The sequence below is a fragment of the Pyxicephalus adspersus genome, chromosome Z (genome assembly GCF_032062135.1).
Source record: "Pyxicephalus adspersus chromosome Z, UCB_Pads_2.0, whole genome shotgun sequence".
NCBI classification, from domain to species: domain Eukaryota; kingdom Metazoa; phylum Chordata; class Amphibia; order Anura; family Pyxicephalidae; genus Pyxicephalus; species Pyxicephalus adspersus.
This window is the reverse complement of record NC_092871.1, coordinates 67,165,798-67,186,456: the sequence shown is the minus strand read 5'-3', so window position 1 is coordinate 67,186,456 and position 20,659 is coordinate 67,165,798. Positions and strand designations below refer to the sequence as shown.

The window sequence follows — 20,659 nt, the reverse complement described above, 5'->3', positions numbered from 1 at the left end:
TTGCACACTTTAATGCTATACCAGACAGTGTGACTGTAGTCCGCAGTTAATGATGATGTGGACCTTTTCGATCCTGTGGACCACTAAAATTACCGGGCCGCACATGGTTGGGGAGACGGGTGTCACTAAAAGGGGGAGGAACCTCCCCAATAGTGACGTCATGATGCCATAACCCCGCCCACTATCCCATCGCAGATGTTAGCCTGGGATTGGAGAGTGGCCGGGTTGTGTCCAGACACAACCCGCCTACTTCTTTAAGCCAGGAAACTGTACAGGGGATGTGGTCTGCGTCTCTGGCCTGTGCGCCACGCCAGTGGGGTCCTTCCCCTGACCCTGCTCGTAGGGGGGGGGCCACCGGCCAGACCCACAGACTACCAAAATTTTCTCTTTGACCACCGGTTGGTGACAGCTGTTGTAGACAACAGGCTTGGTCAGGTTTGCATTTTGTAAAAGGTCTATATCTTTTGAGCATAGTTTATTGATCTTGATCAGTGGGTGCTAAGGACAAGCTATGTTCATCCATGTCTTACTTTGTAAATCACTCTGCTTAACCACTCAGTTGTTTATTTTCTGCCCTGATTCCAGCTCAGTGTTTAGTTTAATGTAGATTGTACTGTATCTCCAGCCAAAGCATATTTAAAGGATTTTTATTTTAGCTTTGCATAATGCAGGGCAACTCCTGTTTGCTTTTGCTTTACGGTTCATTCATTTTCATATGTATTTCATGTTTTAGAGGCTAGTTGTCACCAGGAATGAAGTGAACAAGAAAAACATGGGGTTTTGAATGTTTCCTACACTGTCTGCAAGCTAAAGAAAAGTGATTTGGCTGAAAGTACTGTTGTAAAGAAAAAACTCCACATTTTCCTATTGTCTACATCTGTTGGACAATGACCTACCTAAATGCAGCTAAATGCAGTTGAATTGATTGGGAGGCGTTTCATAACACAGATGGACAATGACACAAAACATACAGCCAAAGCAACCCAGGAGTATATTAAAGCAAAGAAGTGAAATATTCTTGAATGGCCAAGTCAGTCACCTGGTCTGAACCCAATTGAGCATGCATTTCACGTGTTGAAGACTAAATTTCGGACAGAAAGGCCCACAAACAGCAACTGAAAGCCGCTGAATTAAAGGCCTGGCAGAGCATTAAAAAGGAGGAAACCCAGCATCTGGTGATGTCCATCAGTTCAAGACTACAGGATGTCATTGCCAGCAAAGTGTTTTCAACCAAGAGTTAGAAATGAACATTTTATTTTTAGCTTTTTAATTTGTCCAATTACTTTTGAGCCCCTGAAATGAAGTGATTGTGTTAAAAAAAGGCTTTAGTTCCTCACATTTTTATGCAATCTTTTTGTTGAACAGCTTAAAGTCTGCAGTTCAACTGCAACTGCTTTGTTTAATTTAAAATTAATTGTGGTAATGTACAGAACCAAAATTATAAAAAGGTGTCTCTGTCCAAATATTTATGGACCTAACTATATGTGTTCATATATGAACATGAAAGATGAATTCTATCGTGAATCATTTACTTTGATCAATATAGGTATATTGAGATATTGATATATAGATGTGGGTACAGAGTGAGATGAGACCCACAAAATACTGAGACAAGTGGTCTACTGTTTTCACAAAGAGCGCAGGTCTTGTTTTCATATTCCAGAGCATGGCTCTTCTGAGCAAAACACGCCGATCAGATCATGTTGACCTTGGCAGAGATTTCCACAGGAACTGGCACATTTTGTTCCTCTGATTGCTTCCTACAAAAATCCCTGTATTCACAGAGCTATAAGTAAAAACAAAGCATGCTTTAGTGTCTGTTTCTGTTACAGTGATCATGAAACATTGAGGCAGGATGGGTGTCTGGTTTATTGCAAAAGGGACAGGCAATGTCTCTTGTGCAATAAACTTAACTGCCCGATTGCAAAATTTTTCCTACTGTCACCCTTCCTTGCTCTATCACAGGCACCACCATCTTTACCTTGTCCTCTTGCAGGTTCTGGATCTTTAGTCACCTTTGGGAAGCCAAGCGGAATGATATAATTCCCACGTGCAGGAGTTCATTCATTACTGGCAACATAGGGAATGCCAAGATACCCAACAATTTCAAGTTTAGTCCCACTTTAACAACACTGGCAACAAGTCCCATTTGTACCAGCCAGGTGGCAACAGTAAGTCTATCCAACACTGATTTTATAGGTATAGATGAAACAAAGTTTAAATACATGTGATGCACTGTATGTTCTATATATATATATATATATATATATATATATCTGAGAAAGATCTGTCATGTGCAGGTCCATGTTGGAGGACCACCAACCTCTATTAACCTATCTATGATGTGTTTGGTAAATTCATATTATCTTAAGGATACACTCCCTCACTCAGCCCAAGCTCTACTGTAAACTGAAAAACCAAAAACATTAAGCCAAGGATGGCATTGCACCAGCAAAGTTTTTATCATTTGGCATTTCTTGGATTATTGAATGCTTGGCCCCCTTTCAGAACTTTGTGGTTCCTCCTGTTGGTCCGTATGGCACTACTGTGTCCTGAAGTAAGGTAGGGTGCTGCAGAAAGAACCACAGTACGTGGCGGGGGAGCACAAGATTTAGCAAACCTAGTTAAATGTGGAAGACATTGCATGAGGATTTAGGAAGTAAAGTTCGTGTAGGTCAATGTTTCACAACCTTTTTAACATAGAGGAACCCTTAAAAAAAACTTTTATGCCTCGAGGAACCCTCTTTTTTAAATTACTATATCCCTGGCTGACAGTATATTAGTGTGGTGGGAAGAATGTCACTCTTACAGATAGCCAAAAAGATCATTGGTGTCAGTGACCTTAGAGACACAAATTGCTCATAAAACCCCTAGTAACCTACAGAGAGCCTACGATTCCATGGACCCTGGTTGAGAAAAGCTGGTGAAAGTGGTAATTGCAAGGTAAATATTTAGGGTTCTACTGCAAAAGGCAGCCTCTATAAAGTTTTAGGAAGGTTGGTTCTACTGCAAAACACAGTTTTTTTTGATAGAATAAGAAAAATGTATTCATCAGAAAACAAATGCAATACAATCAGTGTACATTCATACATGGGATTGTGACCCAGGGCAAAGAACACTACATGTCAACATACTTGCAAATAAATACATTCAATCCTGCACACTGCTGTGTGATGCCTGACGTGAGATGCGAGGCAAAGGCACGTCTCCCACACCCTGCATGACCCACCATACCCCAATAGATTGCCAGCATAATTTTTTAAATACAATGACTTATAATATCCTTAAGAGCTCTCATGGCCGAGGCTTTATTTGAGCTCTTACATATATCTAAAACATTATATCAACGTGTCTATTAAAGACAGGCTGTGAAAATGGAAGGGAGTGGGGATAATGAGGGTGAAGAACTCACACAGTTACTGTTAAAAACCTGCAGAAACTGTTCACCCAAATTGTATTCACCTCACGCCTAATGCTTCAATGCTTTTAAAGTTGATCCAAGAACATTTGAACATTAAGTGTGGCTAACCATACATTTGTTTCCCAATCAATTGGTTAAGTGTCGAGGCCTTTTACTTCCAAGATTTCAACTAAACTGAAAAGGAGAGAGAAAGAGGGAAAGCAGGCTTTTTTTATGGCACAAAAGGAATTGTAGTATATTAAATCAATATTAGTATATGAAATTCTAAAAAAGTAGTTTATATGAAAAAATAACATTGTGCATTGGCAAATGATACCTTTTGCTAACGTACAATGTTAGAATTTTGTATACAAATAAAAATTGTAATTGATTTTAATTACTACCATTCCTTGTGTGCCTTCAAAGAAGCCTCCTTTCCCTCTCTCTCCTTTTCTTTTAAAGTTGATCCTTGGAGCGCGTGATCCCCTGGCACCACCTCCCACCAGTCACGCGCTTATTCCCACTCTTCTAGCTATACACTTCCAGAGTTGCATAGAACTGCAGTCTCCATAGTTACACCACAGTGAAGAATCACGGAGCTCACCTGGAGACTCCGTCAACGGAGGCGCCTGCACGAGCTTCCATAGCAAAAAAAAAGAGGTCCTAGTTAGGTTTTTATAGTAAAAGGAGAATGGAGTCTGAGCTAGGGTTAAAGCGAAAGCAGATGCAGGAGGCCAGTCAGGAGCATCTGCTGAGCTACTGGGAAGAATTGACAATCGAGCAGAGGGATTCCCTGCTGGGGGAGCTGCGGCTCCTGGGTCCCGGGGAACTAAGAGACCACTGCCAACGGGCACATGAGGCCTATGTCCGTGAAAGGAGTTGTCCACAGCGCCTGGATGACAGGATGTGCCCGGTGCCAGCAGAGTTCTTGGGCAGCGTGAAGAGAAGCGATCAGGAGCAGCTGCGATCCTGGGAGGAGGAAGGTAAGCGACTGCTGCCCCATGACTGAGCTCTGACCCCCCGCCACGGCACGGTGTGTTTTATCTTCACGTGACATACCACTGTATACCGAATGGTCACATGCCACTTTTTCACAACTTGCAGCATGCTTCTTCTGGATCGGTATTGTAGGCAGACAGTCAGGAAGAGAGCATTTTCAGAGGATGCTACTGTATTCTCTTTACTGTGTCTAGTTTCCTCTTCGGTCGGACTATAAACCATTGCAGTTTTCGGTCAGATTGGGGGGGGCGGGGGGGGGGGTATTTTCATCATTTCACCTGCTGAGACATCGGAAAGTCGAAATGCAGATGGTAGATATGAAATGTGTATATATGTGATCTCATATACACCAGATTGAATGCAACCAATGACTTTTTATTTGTTTTGAATTGAATAGATTAAACAATACATGACAAAACAGCCTTGCTATAGCTATATACTGACATCCTTGTGCTAACCCATTGTTAATGTCTCGTCTTCCTTCCTGTAATTGTTTCTGTCCACAGTATGCGTAGGGAATGAGAAATGTGCATGACTGTGATTTAATTTGAGCTTCTATGGTCACATGATCTGTGCGGTTAGACGGACACATGTCAATATTATGTTTGTGCAGACAGTTTACTTTTCTGTACTTTTGTTCGGTATCTTTCTTCCACCTCTTAACACTGATCTAACCTACACCCCCCACCCCGTCACCAACCTAACCCACCTCCCTTCCTCTGCAGCTGTCTACTTACCAGATCTGAAGAACTGTACGCTGGGAAGAAAAAGACTTGTGGTGGTGAAATGTAGACTACTTTGGTTAGAAAGGGTGGCTTGTGTTAGTGTAAAGAAGGGAGGAAAGCACCAAGGCCTGATTTATTAAAGCTCTCCAAGACTGGAGAAGAAAGTCTATCATTAAAGAACTTAATGAGATCCAAGAAACCTGGAATGGATTTCTCAAAAATAATTTGCTTCTAGTTGGAAAATGTTTTCAGATCCATTACAGCTTTGCTAGATCACCCAGGTTCTATCTTCTTCAGTCCTGGAGAGCTTAAAGCGGAACTAAACTCAAAATCTCCCAAAACACAAATAATACACTTACCTTCAATCCCGCAGGGCAGTGCGATCTATCCCAAGGTCTCTCCCGTCGGGTCCTGCATCGTCCCGGCATCTGTCTTCTGGCCGGCTCTCCGGGCGCCGCCATCTTCTTCCAGGTTCTTGTTCCTACGTCACCCGACCCAGGCACAGGATCGGGTGGAAAAAAACTTGCCAATGTCACTGCGCTTACATGAGATCGGCAATTTTTTTCCCAATTCACAAAAAGACTTTTTCTGCGCATGTGCACCCAGGAGCCTCCCGGATGTGTGATGAAGCTATCCCAGGAGGCTTTGCGGTCCCATTCATTCTCGATCTTCTAGGCCAGCGGTCCCCAACCACCGGGCCGCGGCCCACTACCGGTCCGCGGCGGTGTTTTCAGTGGGCCGCGAGTACATGATCCACTATTACAGATGTCATGTGATCGCTTTGAAGCAGCAGAGGTGCACAGAGAGAAAAGAGAAGACGCCAGAGTATGTCTTCTCTTTTCTCTCTGTGCACCCCCTCCCCCCCCGGTCCTCAGAGAAATTTCCTTCTGTGAAACCGGTCCCTGGGGCCAAAAAGGTTGGGGACCGCTGTTCTAGGCGATTGAGAATTAAGGGGAAGTGCTGCACCCTTTTTTTTTTTTTTAAAGAGTGATGCACTTGAAAAAAAAAACAAACAACAAAATTTTTACTTTACATAAAATGGTTGTCTACCCTTTTATGTAAAGTAAAAAATCTGAGTTGAGGTATGCTTTAAATGTATTCATGACCCTATTTCAAAGTGCCCTTATATTTTTCAAAACCATACTTCACCCTTATTATGTTTTGAAACAAGTAGGGAGCTAAGCTTTAGTATGGGGCATTATTTCTGTATCACAGATTGTCCCTTTGACACCTATTGAACAAATGGAGGAAAGGTGATCAGCATAAAAGGAAATTACAGACACAGATAAAAACAAAAGTTCTTCTATCTCTTCACTCAACTGAAGGTGCTTGTATCTCTTGCTGATCATTTTCTGATCTGATAGATACAGAGAGCAGCACAATAACTAACAGAAGTTGTTTTGGTTGGAGTCAATATTTTGTATCATGAATTTTTGGCTAGAAACTGTACAGTACAGCAGTGACAGCAGTAACACCTTTGCATTACAGCGCTGGAGATTTGGGTTTGATATTCAGAAGGGATGCTATTGTTCCTTACAGAACTGTAGTTCATTTTCCACAAGTGATATTTTTACTCCTTACAGCAGCACCAGGGCTTCGAGCTTGTTTTCCACAAGGGATTCTATCGCACTTTACTGTTCTGGGTCCTTGAGTTCTTTTTCCACAAGGCACACTATCTGCATGGAGTCCTTGTCCTTGCCCTTTTTTATATCAGTCTATGACAGACTTATTTTCCACTATTGGATCCATTTTCTGATTCCTTTTGGTGCATTTCTTGATAGCTGGTTCTTCCCTTTTAGAACTTTTATATATCTTCATTGATTGTTTTCTTTACCTATTAAAGCAAGCATTCCTGTTCTGTTTTATGGTATTTACATTTTTTTTTATATTTATGTACATATGGCATATGGTATACAACTATTGTCTATAAATAAAAGCTTATGTCACAGTCACATTATGTATTATTTATGTCCGTTTATTTCAGGTTTGCATCAGATAGCACAGAATAAAGTGGCGGTCTTGCTGCTTGCAGGGGGTCAAGGTACACGTCTTGGCGTGACTTACCCCAAAGGAATGTATAGCGTCGGCATGCCAAGTGGTAAAACTTTATACCAGATTCAGGCAGAGAGAATCATCCGTCTGCAGAAACTGGCTGAAGAGAAATATGGCACTAAATGTTCTGTGCCATGGTTAGTATTCCATAGAATACCCTATACTACTAATCTATTTATATAAAATTGGTTGTGTGTATGTATGTGTGTATGTATGTGTGTATGTTTCACCACCTCTCGAAAACACATGGAGATATTTCAACCAAACCAAATCAAAACCATACATATGACTCATGTGAGTGCACCAGTCATTTTTGTACAGCGCTGTGATATATGGCAGAGCTATATTTAGATGTATGTATGTATCTATGTGTGTATGTAATGCATAGATACATTTCAATCAAACTTGATATGTTCCACCATCACTCGGAAACGCATAGAGACATGTAAACCAAACTTGCTGGACATATGACACTGCTGATATTTGTACAGTACTGTGGTATATGTCTGAAGTAAATAAATGTATAATTTTAGTGTGTGACTGTGTCAGCTCCTCTGTACAGAGACTGATGGGTCTAGCTCAGTGATTCATTGTACAGCACTATGGTTTATGTCAGAGCTAGATAAATCTATATATATCCGCTCTACAACCTAATCTTTGTACAGCACTGTGGTATATGTCAGAGGTATATTTGAATGTATGTATGTATGTGTGTATGTATTGCTCAGTGACAGTGTTCCTTTTGCTTATATTTTTACATACTTTTTTTTGTAATCTTTTACATTTTTCTGGCCTGTAACAATGTCTTTGAGAAAACATAAGGTAATTTGCTGAGTGCAATCAAAGGCAAAAAAATGAAGCAACACAGTTGACTAGAAAATCACTATAGCTTTATTTGATTCCTTTTCCTGTATAATATAAGATTGCAATAAATAAATACCCAGGCAACGCCGGGTTATCAGCTAGTCTATATATATAAAATTGTATGTATGTGTGTTCCACCATAACTCGCAAATGCATGGGGACATTTCAACCAAAACATGCTAGACATATGACTCAGACTCATGTGAGTACACCGCTGATCTTTGTACAGCACTGTGGTATATGTCAGGGGTATGTATTGCTCAGTAACAGTGTGCCTTTTGCTTACATACTTTTTTTTGGACTCTTATAAATTTCTGGCCTGTAATAATGCCTCCGAGAAAACGTAGGGCAATTGGCCAAATGCAATCAAAGGCAAAAAATTAAACAACACTGTAGACAAGAAAATCCCGAGGACGGGAATAGAAGACCTGCCACACTGCACGAGAGAGCTACTACATCTAGAGCTTCAGAGACAGTACAACAGCATGAGACCTGACTACAGGAAATGAGAGAAAGAGCTACTACATCGAGAGCTTCAAAGACAGTACAACAGCATGAGGCCCGACTACAGGATAACAGAGATAGAGCTACTACATCGAGAGCTTCAGACACAGTACAACAGCATGAGACCCGAGTACACGAAATGAGAGAAAGTGCCAGAGGATCATGGACTGCACAATATTTTAGCTTAGCATTGGAAGGATTCCACTATGATCCACATAAAGACTACTCGCAGCATGCAAATATTATCATTGGAAAAATGGTAATGGTTTGTAGTTACTGTCAAGCCAAGATGTTTAAATCTGAGTCTCCTGTTATTTGCTACAAAAAAGGGAAAGTCAAACTCTGCCAACTGGAAACACCACCACATGAACTTTGGAATTACACATCAGCAAATACCTCAAATAGTCAAAACATTTTCTTAATAATATCAGAAAATACAACTCATGTTTATAAATGACATCATTTGGTGCCACATCAGCTGTTCAACAGCCTGGATTTCCATTCACATTCACAGGGCAAAATTAACATAAAGTGGGATTGTTACTTCCACTGCCAGATCAACCACCAAAGTTTCTACAACTATATTTTATTGAAAACAAACTAATAGAAACTGACCAGACGTGCACCTACATTTCAGGAACAAAACTTCAGATTGTCTTAAAGTTATAAGGATGTTTCATGAGCACAATGTTCTTATTAAAACATTTAAAACAGCATTGGAACATATGCCATTAATTTAGGTTAAATTAATTTTTTTTACTTTTATGTATATTGTACCTATACTTTTAAAACCTGTAAAAAACATGTCTTTGATTCACTACTATAGCTTTATTTGATTCCTTTTCCTGTATAATGTAGCATTGCAATAAATAAATACCCGGGCAATGCCAGGTAATCAGCTAGTGGTGTTCTAAAAACAATTTTCAATCCACAACACCACTGACTTGCATGTTGGAAAGAATGTGGCACTATACAATAATTTATGCACAAGCTAAAGGGCAATCCATGTCCATACCCCCCTTTCAGAAATGTATGTAAACCCAATTTTAAGTACTAAAGGAATACTTGTATATGTCTTTCAGGATGCATAAAACAAATGCTTTTATTAAACAGTACCGATATAGGCTACATGGCTGGTGAATGCTTTTAATATACCCTTTCAGTATCCTACAGACCATACCAGGCATGGAAGCGGATCTGTCCTAGTGTGGTCAGTTTCCATATCTTCTGACTTTGGAACTGTGGGACGCCATGTCAAATACAGTATGCAAGTAGTTTCATAGTCAGTTTGGTGCCCTAACATGTAACATCTGCAAAGACTGCTGATACACCACATGTCCATTCTATCACGTCTTGAGCCATCTTTATCTGGCATGTCCCATTGGCAGAAGCTGCCAATTGTCACAAGGAGACTTAACTTCTTCCCTTCCAAGTCTGCGGGATATAGCTCTAAATAATGGTTATAACCTCCTATGTTGCCTCTTCTTTTTCTTAAATCTTCTGCATTGGGCAATTGTCAGGCCTATGTAGTGGGTACCCATATACCTAAATGGGGATGTTCACCTAACATACATGGTAAAGATATATTTGTAGAACACTGTTTATAATTTTCAACTGTACTTACGTCAATAGAGGATCACAGAAATATTTTATTATGGTACAGTAAATGTGTACCTTTTTTAGTGTCTCTTGATTACATTAGGAAGGCCTAAAAGACATGTCAAAGGAAAAAAAAATCCTAAAAATGCTATCCCTTCTGGCCGTTTCTTTGACAAAAGAAAGATCAGTTTAACCAATTAGACAGCTAAGAGGAAAACCTCATACTGACTGCTGCTTCCAGTGGTAATAAAGTCATCAGCCAGAGCACAACAGATCAGCTTCCTTTACCAAACTCAGTATGAATAAACAATTCCCAGGAACAATATCACAATCCACTGTTCCATACATATGCAAGCAATACAATTGTTTGCAGAGCTTAAAAAGGTCATAAAAGATAATACTCATCAGGATTTGTTATAAAAGTAGTGAAAATCCTGATGAGTATTATCTTTTATGACCTAGTCTTTACATTGCATGCCATGTTTACCCCTGAGGAAGCCTTTTTAAGGCAAAATGAGGAATTAGGAAATTCTAAAGACAACTACAATCATTTATCATATTGTGGAAAACTTTCTCTTTAGTGAGAGATCACCATCTCACTCTCAATACCGATTTAGTGGTATCTGTATATTGCCAGAATTTGTCCAAAAATATTCTTCGTATGTAATGTTTGTTACCATATTTGTATATACACATTATGGTCACTTTTGATTATTTGGAAAGAGCTTTGAATACACAAGTTTGTATGCAATGAAGTCCTTCTTTGTCTGTTGTTTGTCTAAATAAATGCTGTACTGACTAAACCTATGATCATGAAGACATCTTTATTGTGAGAACTGTCTACCAGCCACTAGTGTACAGTTCTTTGCACGACCATTCACTGTCCAGCAACATCTATACACACACAAAGATGAATGACCAATGCCCGATTGAATCTCCTAGGCTGGATTGCAGGTAGCACATGCCAATCAGTTTTGGACGGTGTGCTGAAAAATTTTCTAGGATATAAATTGTGTGTGGTTTTGCAGGACAGCTGATAAAGCGCAATTTACACTAGGTTTGTAGTTTTGTAAGTATTTATCTTATAATATATTTCTGCTGCTTAGGTACATTATGACAAGCGAGTTCACCTTGAACCCCACACAGACCTTTTTCGATGAACACAACTACTTTGGCGTGGAGCGGTCAGATGTGATCATGTTTGAGCAGAGGATGCTGCCTGCTGTTAACTTTGATGGCAAAGCTATTCTGGAACGCAAGGACAAGGTGGCAATGGCTCCAGGTACAGGCTGGTTAAGATCTGCTCTCATCTATTTTACTGTCAGTAATTAAAAGGAAACATATATTGTGTTATTAAATTTATGTTTGAACTTAGGAAGAACAAGTACATTTTTACCTAATTAAAAATGTGCGCTTTGTTATTCTACGATATCTAATTTATCAGCTAGCACTGTTCCCTGTTCATTCCGTGTGTTACAGAACACCTCACCCACATTACAAAAATAGGTAGAGGGGAAGATGTTCTGTAGTTCTAAAATACTTCCAGTCTTAGGGTGGCAGTGCTGCTTCTCAATTGGTTTGGATACTCAGTAGTCTCTTTATTGAACAATCCTGTTGTTTTCCCTCAGATCAGACCTGGCCGAATTCCATTGAAATACTGTAAATTTTACAATTCTAGAAGCAGAAACCATGATCTAAGTATGAAAAATATCTAACATTGATAAGACTAATTACGTACATCAAACATATAATAGCAATTTGAAAGGAGGAATATGACCAGTTACTGTAAGCAGCTAGTTTTCTCTTAACAGAGATAAAATTTGTCATTTAAAGTTTGCATTATTGCAGATGGCAATGGAGGATTATTTAAAGCACTAGCTGATAACCACATTCTAGAGGACATGGAAGCACGAGGCATTTTGTACATCCATGTATACTGTGTGGACAACATCCTGGTGAAGATGGCTGATCCTGTTTTTGTAGGCTTCTGCGTGTCCAAAGGTGCTGATTGTGGGGCTAAGGTGCGTAAAATAACAAAGGAATTATCTAATAAATTTACAAGTTTAGGCTATGGAAAAAAAATCATCTACTTTTAGGGTAAGAGGAAGTCCCACAGGAATTGTAGTTTTGGCTGTTCGATAACTTCACCTGTAGCTTTATTTTGAATATGTTAATACATATTGATCCTCTGTGCAGGATACAGCATGTCATGCTGCAGCTTTGTCTATAGTCTATGTTTACATTGGCCCTATTGGAAAAGCTACAGAGTACATTCTTCACTCCCCTCCTCTTTTAGAGCAGTATCTCTTTACCAGGGTTCCCTGGAACCTTGGGGTTCTTCCAAAGTTTGCATGGGGTTCCTTGAACATTAAGCAACGTATGCCTCTCAGGTCAGTTACCACTGGCACCAATGATCTTTTTGGGTATCTGTAAGGGTGACATTTTTCCAAATGTCCATTAGTGTAAATAGCATTCATCTTACTGACCACCACACTGTGAGCTGTGGCTATAGGAATTATAGCAGGGGTTCCCCAAGATCTGAAAGGTAATTCAAGGGTTTCTCAATGTTAAGAAGGTTAATAAACGCTGTTCTGGTGTCTAATTTAATAAATACCTCACTGATAGGGAGACTAGTGATTCTTTTTACACAATAGAACCAGAGAGTTTCACTTTTTTTTTTTTTTTTTCAAATAATTGCATTGCTTTGATATATTTTGTTGATTGGAGTCAGCTCCACATAGAAAAATTCCCTTTCTGGTGGGTTACACTCCTATATGTGCTCTCTAGCAGAGCTTTGGCTAGCACTGGTATTTCCAACACTCCTAGATATTTCACATGCCTGGTCTTCCACTGCACACTTTGGTTCTTTCCTCTATCCCTTACATTACTTCTGTGTCCTGCAGGGACAAAGTGAAAAACCACAAAGAGCAGAGAGGAACCAGGAATTCGCCACTTCCACAAGTATCATATGCTGAGGATGTTTCAGGCAGCAGTACCTCAGGCTGGGCAGCAATGGCATTCAATTATGCAAGTTTTTAAAGACTTCTTTTGCAGGGAGCCTGCTGTTTTGTTTTTATATAAAGGTGAACAAAGCACATGAGCAAACGGGGCTGTCTGCCTATGTAGTACAGTGCTCAACCGAGAGATTTTTTTAAGCCGGGTGGGAAGAAATTGTAGGTGGGTGGCAGCCCCTGTATTGTGACCAAACTCTTTAGTAACCACCCAAAAACAGCCGGGTGGGTGCTGAAAAGTGCCTGGTGGTGCACCCAGCTAAAAGGGCCTGGGGAGAACCATGTAGTACATATGATAGTAAACTGTAAATGAAAATATTTTCTATTTCAATTAGCAAATAATAATAATTTCTTTTAAGCCAATACCATAAAAATGACTACAAGTTTGCACAGCTAACATTGCAGCAATTAGGTATAAATAGAGAAATGTTAGAATCACTTTATAAAACGAATCATTAAATGTCAAAGATTTACACTGGTATCCTCCATTATGTAAACTCTTTTTACTTTTGGTTGTTCAGGTGGTGGAAAAGGCATATCCAGCTGAGCCTGTAGGAGTGGTTTGCCAAGTCAATGACATCTATCAGGTGGTGGAATATAGTGAGATTAGTCCAGAAACTGCAGAGAAACAAAACCCTGATGGCAGTTTAACATATAATGCTGGAAACATCTGCAACCATTTCTTTACCCTGGAGTTCTTAAAAAGGGTGGCTGAGTATGTAAAACTATTAACAGACTGTGTGCTGCCTAGAAGTTTAAACATTGTATACATTTATCTACACATTTATACATTTTTTTTAAACACACATATTCCTTCTTTTTCTCAGGACCCTGGAGTCACAACTGGGATACCATGTTGCCATAAAGAAAGTCCCATATATAAACAAAGAGGGAAACTTGGTTAAACCAGTACAGCCCAATGGAATTAAAATGGAGAAGTTTGTGTTTGATGTCTTCCAGTTTGCTAAGTTAGTGTTCTTTTTATTGGGACATAATTTTTTTGTTTCATGTGAATTGACTTATTTTGGGAAGACCTATTTATGTATCCAGTCTGTCAATATTACCGGAATAGCTAGAATGGAGCTGTCAAGGGCTTTCAGGGCTTGTTAAGCACTGTGGGGGTTAGGGTATATCAAGTAACGGGACAGATTTCTGCTGCTTCTTAAAATATCAAAAGTTTAGGTATTTGGTCATGTTGTCTCTGATGAAGAAGATGATTAGAATCTGATTGTAGAATGGTCCTCCTTCAGCAAAAATCATGTCCAGATGCCTAAACATTTTTTTTTAAAGAGGCAAATATTTTACACTCTTGCAATTGCTCTCATTTATTAAAGGAAATCCTCACCCCTGCAATAAAAATTAATTACTGAGCCATTGTTTATCCTGGAATCCCAGATAGGTATCCTTACCAGCCCTAGAAATCCTGCATGTCCTACTTCCATTTCCCTGCTGCACCTTCTGTCCCATATTGTCATCTTTTCTTTATTATGTAGAACCAGATCCTTCATGCAGTATAGAGCTTCCTAGGATGTGATGTGAGTATTCCTGGTAGCTGCAGGGAGACTAACACATCATTCTTGACTAGCTGAGACTTAATCAAGTGAGTGAATATCATCCCAGTAATTCATTATTTTTCTTATCCAGAAGACCTTCACAAGAGTTCCCTAACCTATTGAATCAGTATGATTGAATAGTTTAATAGCAGTAGGTACAAATATTTGTATACATTAACAAACATCTTCTGAAGGACCCATATTTTGTTGAATCATCTTTGCCAGTAAAAGTGATGAGTTTCACAGTTGGTTCTGTGTCATGACAAAGGTAGTTGGCACCACATTTGTGTTATGTATTAAACTATTTTTCTTTTTTATACAGAAACTTTGTGGCCTTTGAAGTTATCAGGGAGGAAGAGTTCTCCCCTCTGAAGAATGCAGACACAGCTGAGAAGGACACTCCGACTACAGCAAGGCGTTCACTGTTGTGGCAGCACTACCGCTGGGCAGTGAAAGCCGGGGCAAAGTTTAGAGATGCCAGGGGCCACATAATAGAACAGCGTTTTGGGTTAGTTCCTCACATTTACTTTAAGTACATGAGCTATACAGCTGATCATGGAAAATATATAAGTATATACAGTATATAAGTTATGTCAGTCCTGTCATATTCCATTTTTTTTCTATTTTCTGCAGAAATCCAGAACTAGGGGACCCACCAGCAGTGTGTGAGATTTCTCCATTAATCTCTTATTTTGGTGAGGTAAGCAGTAGTTTCTACCACAAGCATGGCCTATTTTTTTCCTAGCATGCAGTGCTAGCCATGTAATAGGGCATGCTGGGGTTCAGGGATCCTTATTTTTCTGATGGCAGTTACCTAAAAGGTTTTGCAGCTGATTATAGTCACTGTCTGAATACTAAGGTTTTCTAATCCAATAAAGCTTCCTGCTAGTGCTGAAACTCATGTGTCTCTTTCCACCTCCAACACATTTCTACTGGTCAATGAGGCAGCAGATTATAATTTTGAACTAATAGGTGTGGATAGGGCAGGCTTCAACATTAACAGCATGTTCTTGACATTTTGGGCAGTGTGGGTGCACTGAAAGCTTCTGCGGGTTTGTACAGACATTTCTAGGTATCTGTTTTTCCTACCAGTCTACAACTTTTTGTTTAGGTTATAGTTACTTTAAAGAACAAAAGTCTTTGTTTTTTTAAACTGTTTCTGTTCCTGTCTGTGTTCCTGTTGAATAGATTTTAACTTCCTTATTGTTCCACCTTCCCCACAATATCAAAAAAAAATTTTTTAATTGTCTTTGTAACTTTCAACTCACTTTTCTGTCCATTGTGGCATCATGAACATTTTTGGGTTTGGGCTGTAGGGTTGTTAAATGAGTGTTACACCACATAGGATATCCTATGGCACGTCAGCCCAGCAACAACTGTTATCTGCTAAGTGTCTTTCATTTTTACTTTTTATATACTCCTTGCTGTTCCTGACTAGGCTATCCTTCTGCTTTTTGCCTCAGTCTTTTAGAGTCAAGTGACAGTGTGTTTGTAATCAGTACCCTCTCCCCAGTTTTCATAACCTGACTAGCACTCCTAGTGTGTTCTTGCCTTGTTGTACTCAGATAAAATACCAGGTATAATGGAGCACTGTCATGTGGGCATAACTTCACAATTTGCCATAACCTAAACAAATTCAGTGCCACGACAGGAATTACTGGCTAGAAAGAGAAGCACTGGTTAGATTAGTTCATCACTAAACACAAAGGGCACATATATTGGTGATGTTTAAATCTGTTGCCTTTCAAATGCTTACATAAGTATGGAATATACTTTCACAACACCCTGAAGAGTAGAAGATTTTTTTTGAACACAAAGGAAAATGTACAAACATATGAGAATGTTGCTTACTGAACCACACAGGCTAGGCAATAGGCCAATAAAGTTGTGTAAAAATTAGTATTTCTATTTTAAAAATCTTGTCTTGACCGAACACAGCTTTCTGGCTGTCAAAAACTTAAGTTCGTCGTGACGAACGAGAATTGTCGTTGGAAATAAACGACCGCCGCCGCGGATCTGATTGGCCAATGATCCTTTGCTATTTATCCTGTGTACAGTCTTTCAGTGATCTTGCATGTTTCTGCAATACACTTTCTCCTTTACATGTCACTCCCTGCATCGTTCAAACTATTGTATCTAGCGTGTGTACACTATTGGTGGATTATACTTACACAGAACTTGTGCACAATACGATCATTCAAATAAATTGGGGAAAATCGATCGGTCTTAATCGTTCGTTTTCTAACGATAATTATTGGAAGAGAGTACGTAGCTTAAATGGGGTAGTATAGCACCTTTAAAAACAACCTCTTGTTGTAGGATAAGATAGAAAAGTAGGATAGAATGAATATTGACTGAATTATATTCTAATTTATTGGTGTTTATAGGGAGGATTTACTAAAGGAGAAACGCTAAGTATTTTTTCACATAGCTTAGTGAATAGTGTGAGCCTAAGAAAAAAAATCACTTTGCAAAACAACCCAATCATGTGCATGGTAAAAAAAAAAAAAAAAAAAAAAAAAGAAACTTCATTTTTTTTGATTTTGTTGATGCATCATTGGATGAGTAAGTCAGCAAGTAAATGAAAATTCACAAAGTGAACAGTACAGCATTACGTAATATGCTGGCACTAAATAAATCCTGTTTATTAATAATAATAATAATAATAATAATAACCCATTTTTATTTGTAAATTACCTCACCAACCTGGAGCAAGTGTAAAGATGAAGTATAGGGGAATTTTTCAGACACTCATTTACAGTATGTTTGCCTTGGGTCCGTAACCTCAAAGTATTGATGGCAGACACATCCAGGCAACACACAATGTGCAGGAGGCCAGCAAAGGGAGTCCCGTACTACCTAAATACCAGGGTCACTTTAAACAGCTTTCTAACTATAGTTCTTAACCACGCGGGCGGTTAGGCCGACCTTGGTTCGGGGTAAGTAAACTTGCTACTATCGTTTACCCGAACCAAGGTCGGGGTAGCTAAAAGTATAAACATGCGTTACAGTGCAATCCGATTGTCATACAACATATACTTACCTTGTCCCCGCAACTCCTCCGGAGACATCTTTTCTCTTCATCCGGCGTGTGCAGAGACGATCTCTGGGGTTTCCCGGTGACGTCGCTGCATGCGTCGGTGGAGGCGGGAAATTCAAATCACTGTGTATTGAACTCAATACAAAAAAGCTGTATTGAGTGCAAAACAAAGAAATCTTTATATAATATATAAGCTACTATACAGTTGCATTACATTATACACTTTTTTTTTAAGATTTTTTTTTTTCAAAGATTTTTTTTTTTTATGTTTTATAAAAAAAAAAATTTCTATTATTAAATTTATAAAATTTTGAACATATTTCGGTGAGTTATGCGGTAATTCGGTGAATTATAAGTAATTATTGAGTAATGCAATTAATTATAGCCTACAATCTAAAATAAATTTCCATGCAAAAAATTTACCACTTTTTGCATGGAAGTACGGAAGTTCGGAAAGAATTAGAACACCCGGCGTTCCTGTATGCGTCCCTCGGCGATTCCTGATGATGTCAGTTCATGCGCCCGTCGACGGGGGTCGTAGCGGGTAATTCAAATATTTTGTATTGGATTCAATACAAAGTCCTGTATCGAATCCAATACAAAATAATACAAAATATATTTATGTGGTTTTGTCTATAGGTATGTGACGTTGGACTCTGTTTTAAAATTTACCACACTAGGGAGGTGTTTTAGAAAAATATATTACTATACAGTATGCCGAATTATTGCATTTTCAGTATTTTTGATTTATTTATGTATTCTTGTTTAAACTGATTTTTGTGTTTTTTATTTAGATTTATTAAAAGTAAAAAATTTTTTTTATTTTTTTTTTTTTTTTTTTTACATTGTGTGTTTTAAACTTTTTTTTATATTCATGATATCTACTAGACCCTTGTTGGGACATATTTCTGTAAGTTACAGGTCTACAATTTAAAAAAAAAAAATTCCATGAAAAACCGCTTTTGGTACAGAAATCTAGACATCAGTGAAATGCCCAGGGGGTTAAAAAACAGATAAACACTAAAGTTTGGATTTACATATAAAAATATGAAAAAAAAATAAAAAAATGGAGAAGGTCAATGTTACAATATTAATGTAAATTGTGTTCTCACTAAATCCTAATACTTTTTTCTCTTTAGCTTGGTGGACAGCCAGTTGGAACTGGAATGTTACTTTATATATTTTTTTTCTACTTCTAGGACTTGGAATTGTACCTAAATAATAAGGATATCTCATCTCCATTCATACTGGATAACCAGAGACTGTAAATGAAGTTGTAAACCAAATCCGTAAAGGAAGTAACTCCACAAAAGTGTATTTCTCCAGCTGCTAAAAATCTACAGATTCTTACTGATGACACATTCTAGGTTAGCAGACTGATACCAGAAGTTCCATACTTTCTCAGACTAGCATCAAGCTGCACATGTTAATAAATCCCAGCTTCCCTAAAATAGAAAGTCAACCCTCACAATGTTTTTTTAAATATTGAAATGTTAATAAAATAACCTTTATTTCCCTGCAATTTTGTAAATACACTCACCTGTCAGGGTGCCACCATCTTTTTTCTTCTCTTCCTTGTTTCAATGTTTGGCTACCTTGAGTAGAGGTACCGGAATGACAAAACTCCAGTGCAGGCGCATGGGAATTCATAAAATCACGACAGCCATGGGAGGCTGAGGTGTGCCAAGTATCGCGGCTTCATATCTGCTGATTGCAGATTATGAAAGTAGAGCATCAGTTCCGCTTTCATTAGTCACTCATCTTTGCCAATCTTTGCCAAAAACAGTAAAACCCATCTATAGCTTTTATCTTTTCACTTTTATATAGAGTGGCATTATTAGTGCAAATTTGATACACTCATCAGCAATCCACTAAAGGTACTGTAAAAGTCTTCATTAGTGGTCAGTTGTTTGGTGATCCAGCTTGACAGATTGGTAAACAACATTGCGGGCCAACTGTACTCATGCTATATGTCCATGGAAGTGAAAAGAATACCCAGTGATTTTTTTCTGTCCAGCATGCACCTCTTTTTCACAGTACATGCTGGATGAACTCCTTACAGAGGATACTTTGTAGTGCTGACATATCTCAGTTTAATAAATAGAGAACAATTCAGTTTTCCAACTTATCTATGCAACCTTCCAGCCTTCCTTTGTAAACATGTGTACCCAGATTGGATCATACAAGAAATATTAGAAAGGTAATTGTGGTCACCTTGATAACAATGAGCACACAGGGCCATGTCAATCTAATGCAGATGATCTTAATGCAAGGGGGTTTCACCTATATAAGATGGGTCACCCTTGTCCAAAGACAATAAATGCTCAAGTATTGTACTCAGTTTACTACAATGATGACACAGGGTTCTGCTTATAAGTAGCATTAGAGTAGGATTTAATACTTGAAATGTATTTACTGCCAGAAATGTGTACCTGTTTTCCTTTACTTATGTATGTTTTCACTATCTCAACGCGCAAGGTGATAAACCCAACTATATAGAACCAAAGTGTGTTGTGTATGCTTTTTTCTGATATTTTTAACTTAAAGTTTTTAATGCAATGCTGATCTTGTTTTCCTCATGCAAGTTCAATATGTACTTTTACTGGGAGGACTTTTCAATAAAATGTGTTTGACAGTCCCTGCTGTTACGTATTTTTAAAGATGTCATTGTATTATGTTACATGAAAAAACACCAGCTTTAAAAATCATTCTATTTCACATATCATAGTATTATACAATCACCGGCCACTTTACTTGGTATACCTTGCTAGTACTGGTGTGGACCCCTTTTTCCTTTGGAAATGCAGAGCATTTTTGGTGGCAGAGATTCATCAAAGTGCTGCTTAATATTAGTGCTGGTTATCTGCTGTAACACACACATGTTCATTACTAAAAAACAAAAGTTAGTATAG

The 20,659-nt window shown here is 38.6% G+C and overlaps 1 protein-coding gene across 1 annotated transcript; it reads left to right on the top strand.

The window, feature by feature from the left end:
- Positions 1-3,895: 3,895 nt before the first annotated feature.
- UAP1L1 (UDP-N-acetylglucosamine pyrophosphorylase 1 like 1) lies at positions 3,896-20,385 on the top strand. The gene is made up of 9 exons (XM_072431699.1): positions 3,896-4,383; positions 7,109-7,313; positions 11,250-11,425; positions 11,992-12,164; positions 13,676-13,869; positions 13,982-14,122; positions 15,030-15,215; positions 15,341-15,407; positions 18,947-20,385. The coding sequence occupies exons 1-9, from the start codon at positions 4,092-4,094 to the stop codon at positions 19,013-19,015; spliced, it is 1,503 nt and encodes a 500-aa protein (XP_072287800.1). The 5' UTR covers positions 3,896-4,091; the 3' UTR covers positions 19,016-20,385.
- Positions 20,386-20,659: the final 274 nt, after the last annotated feature.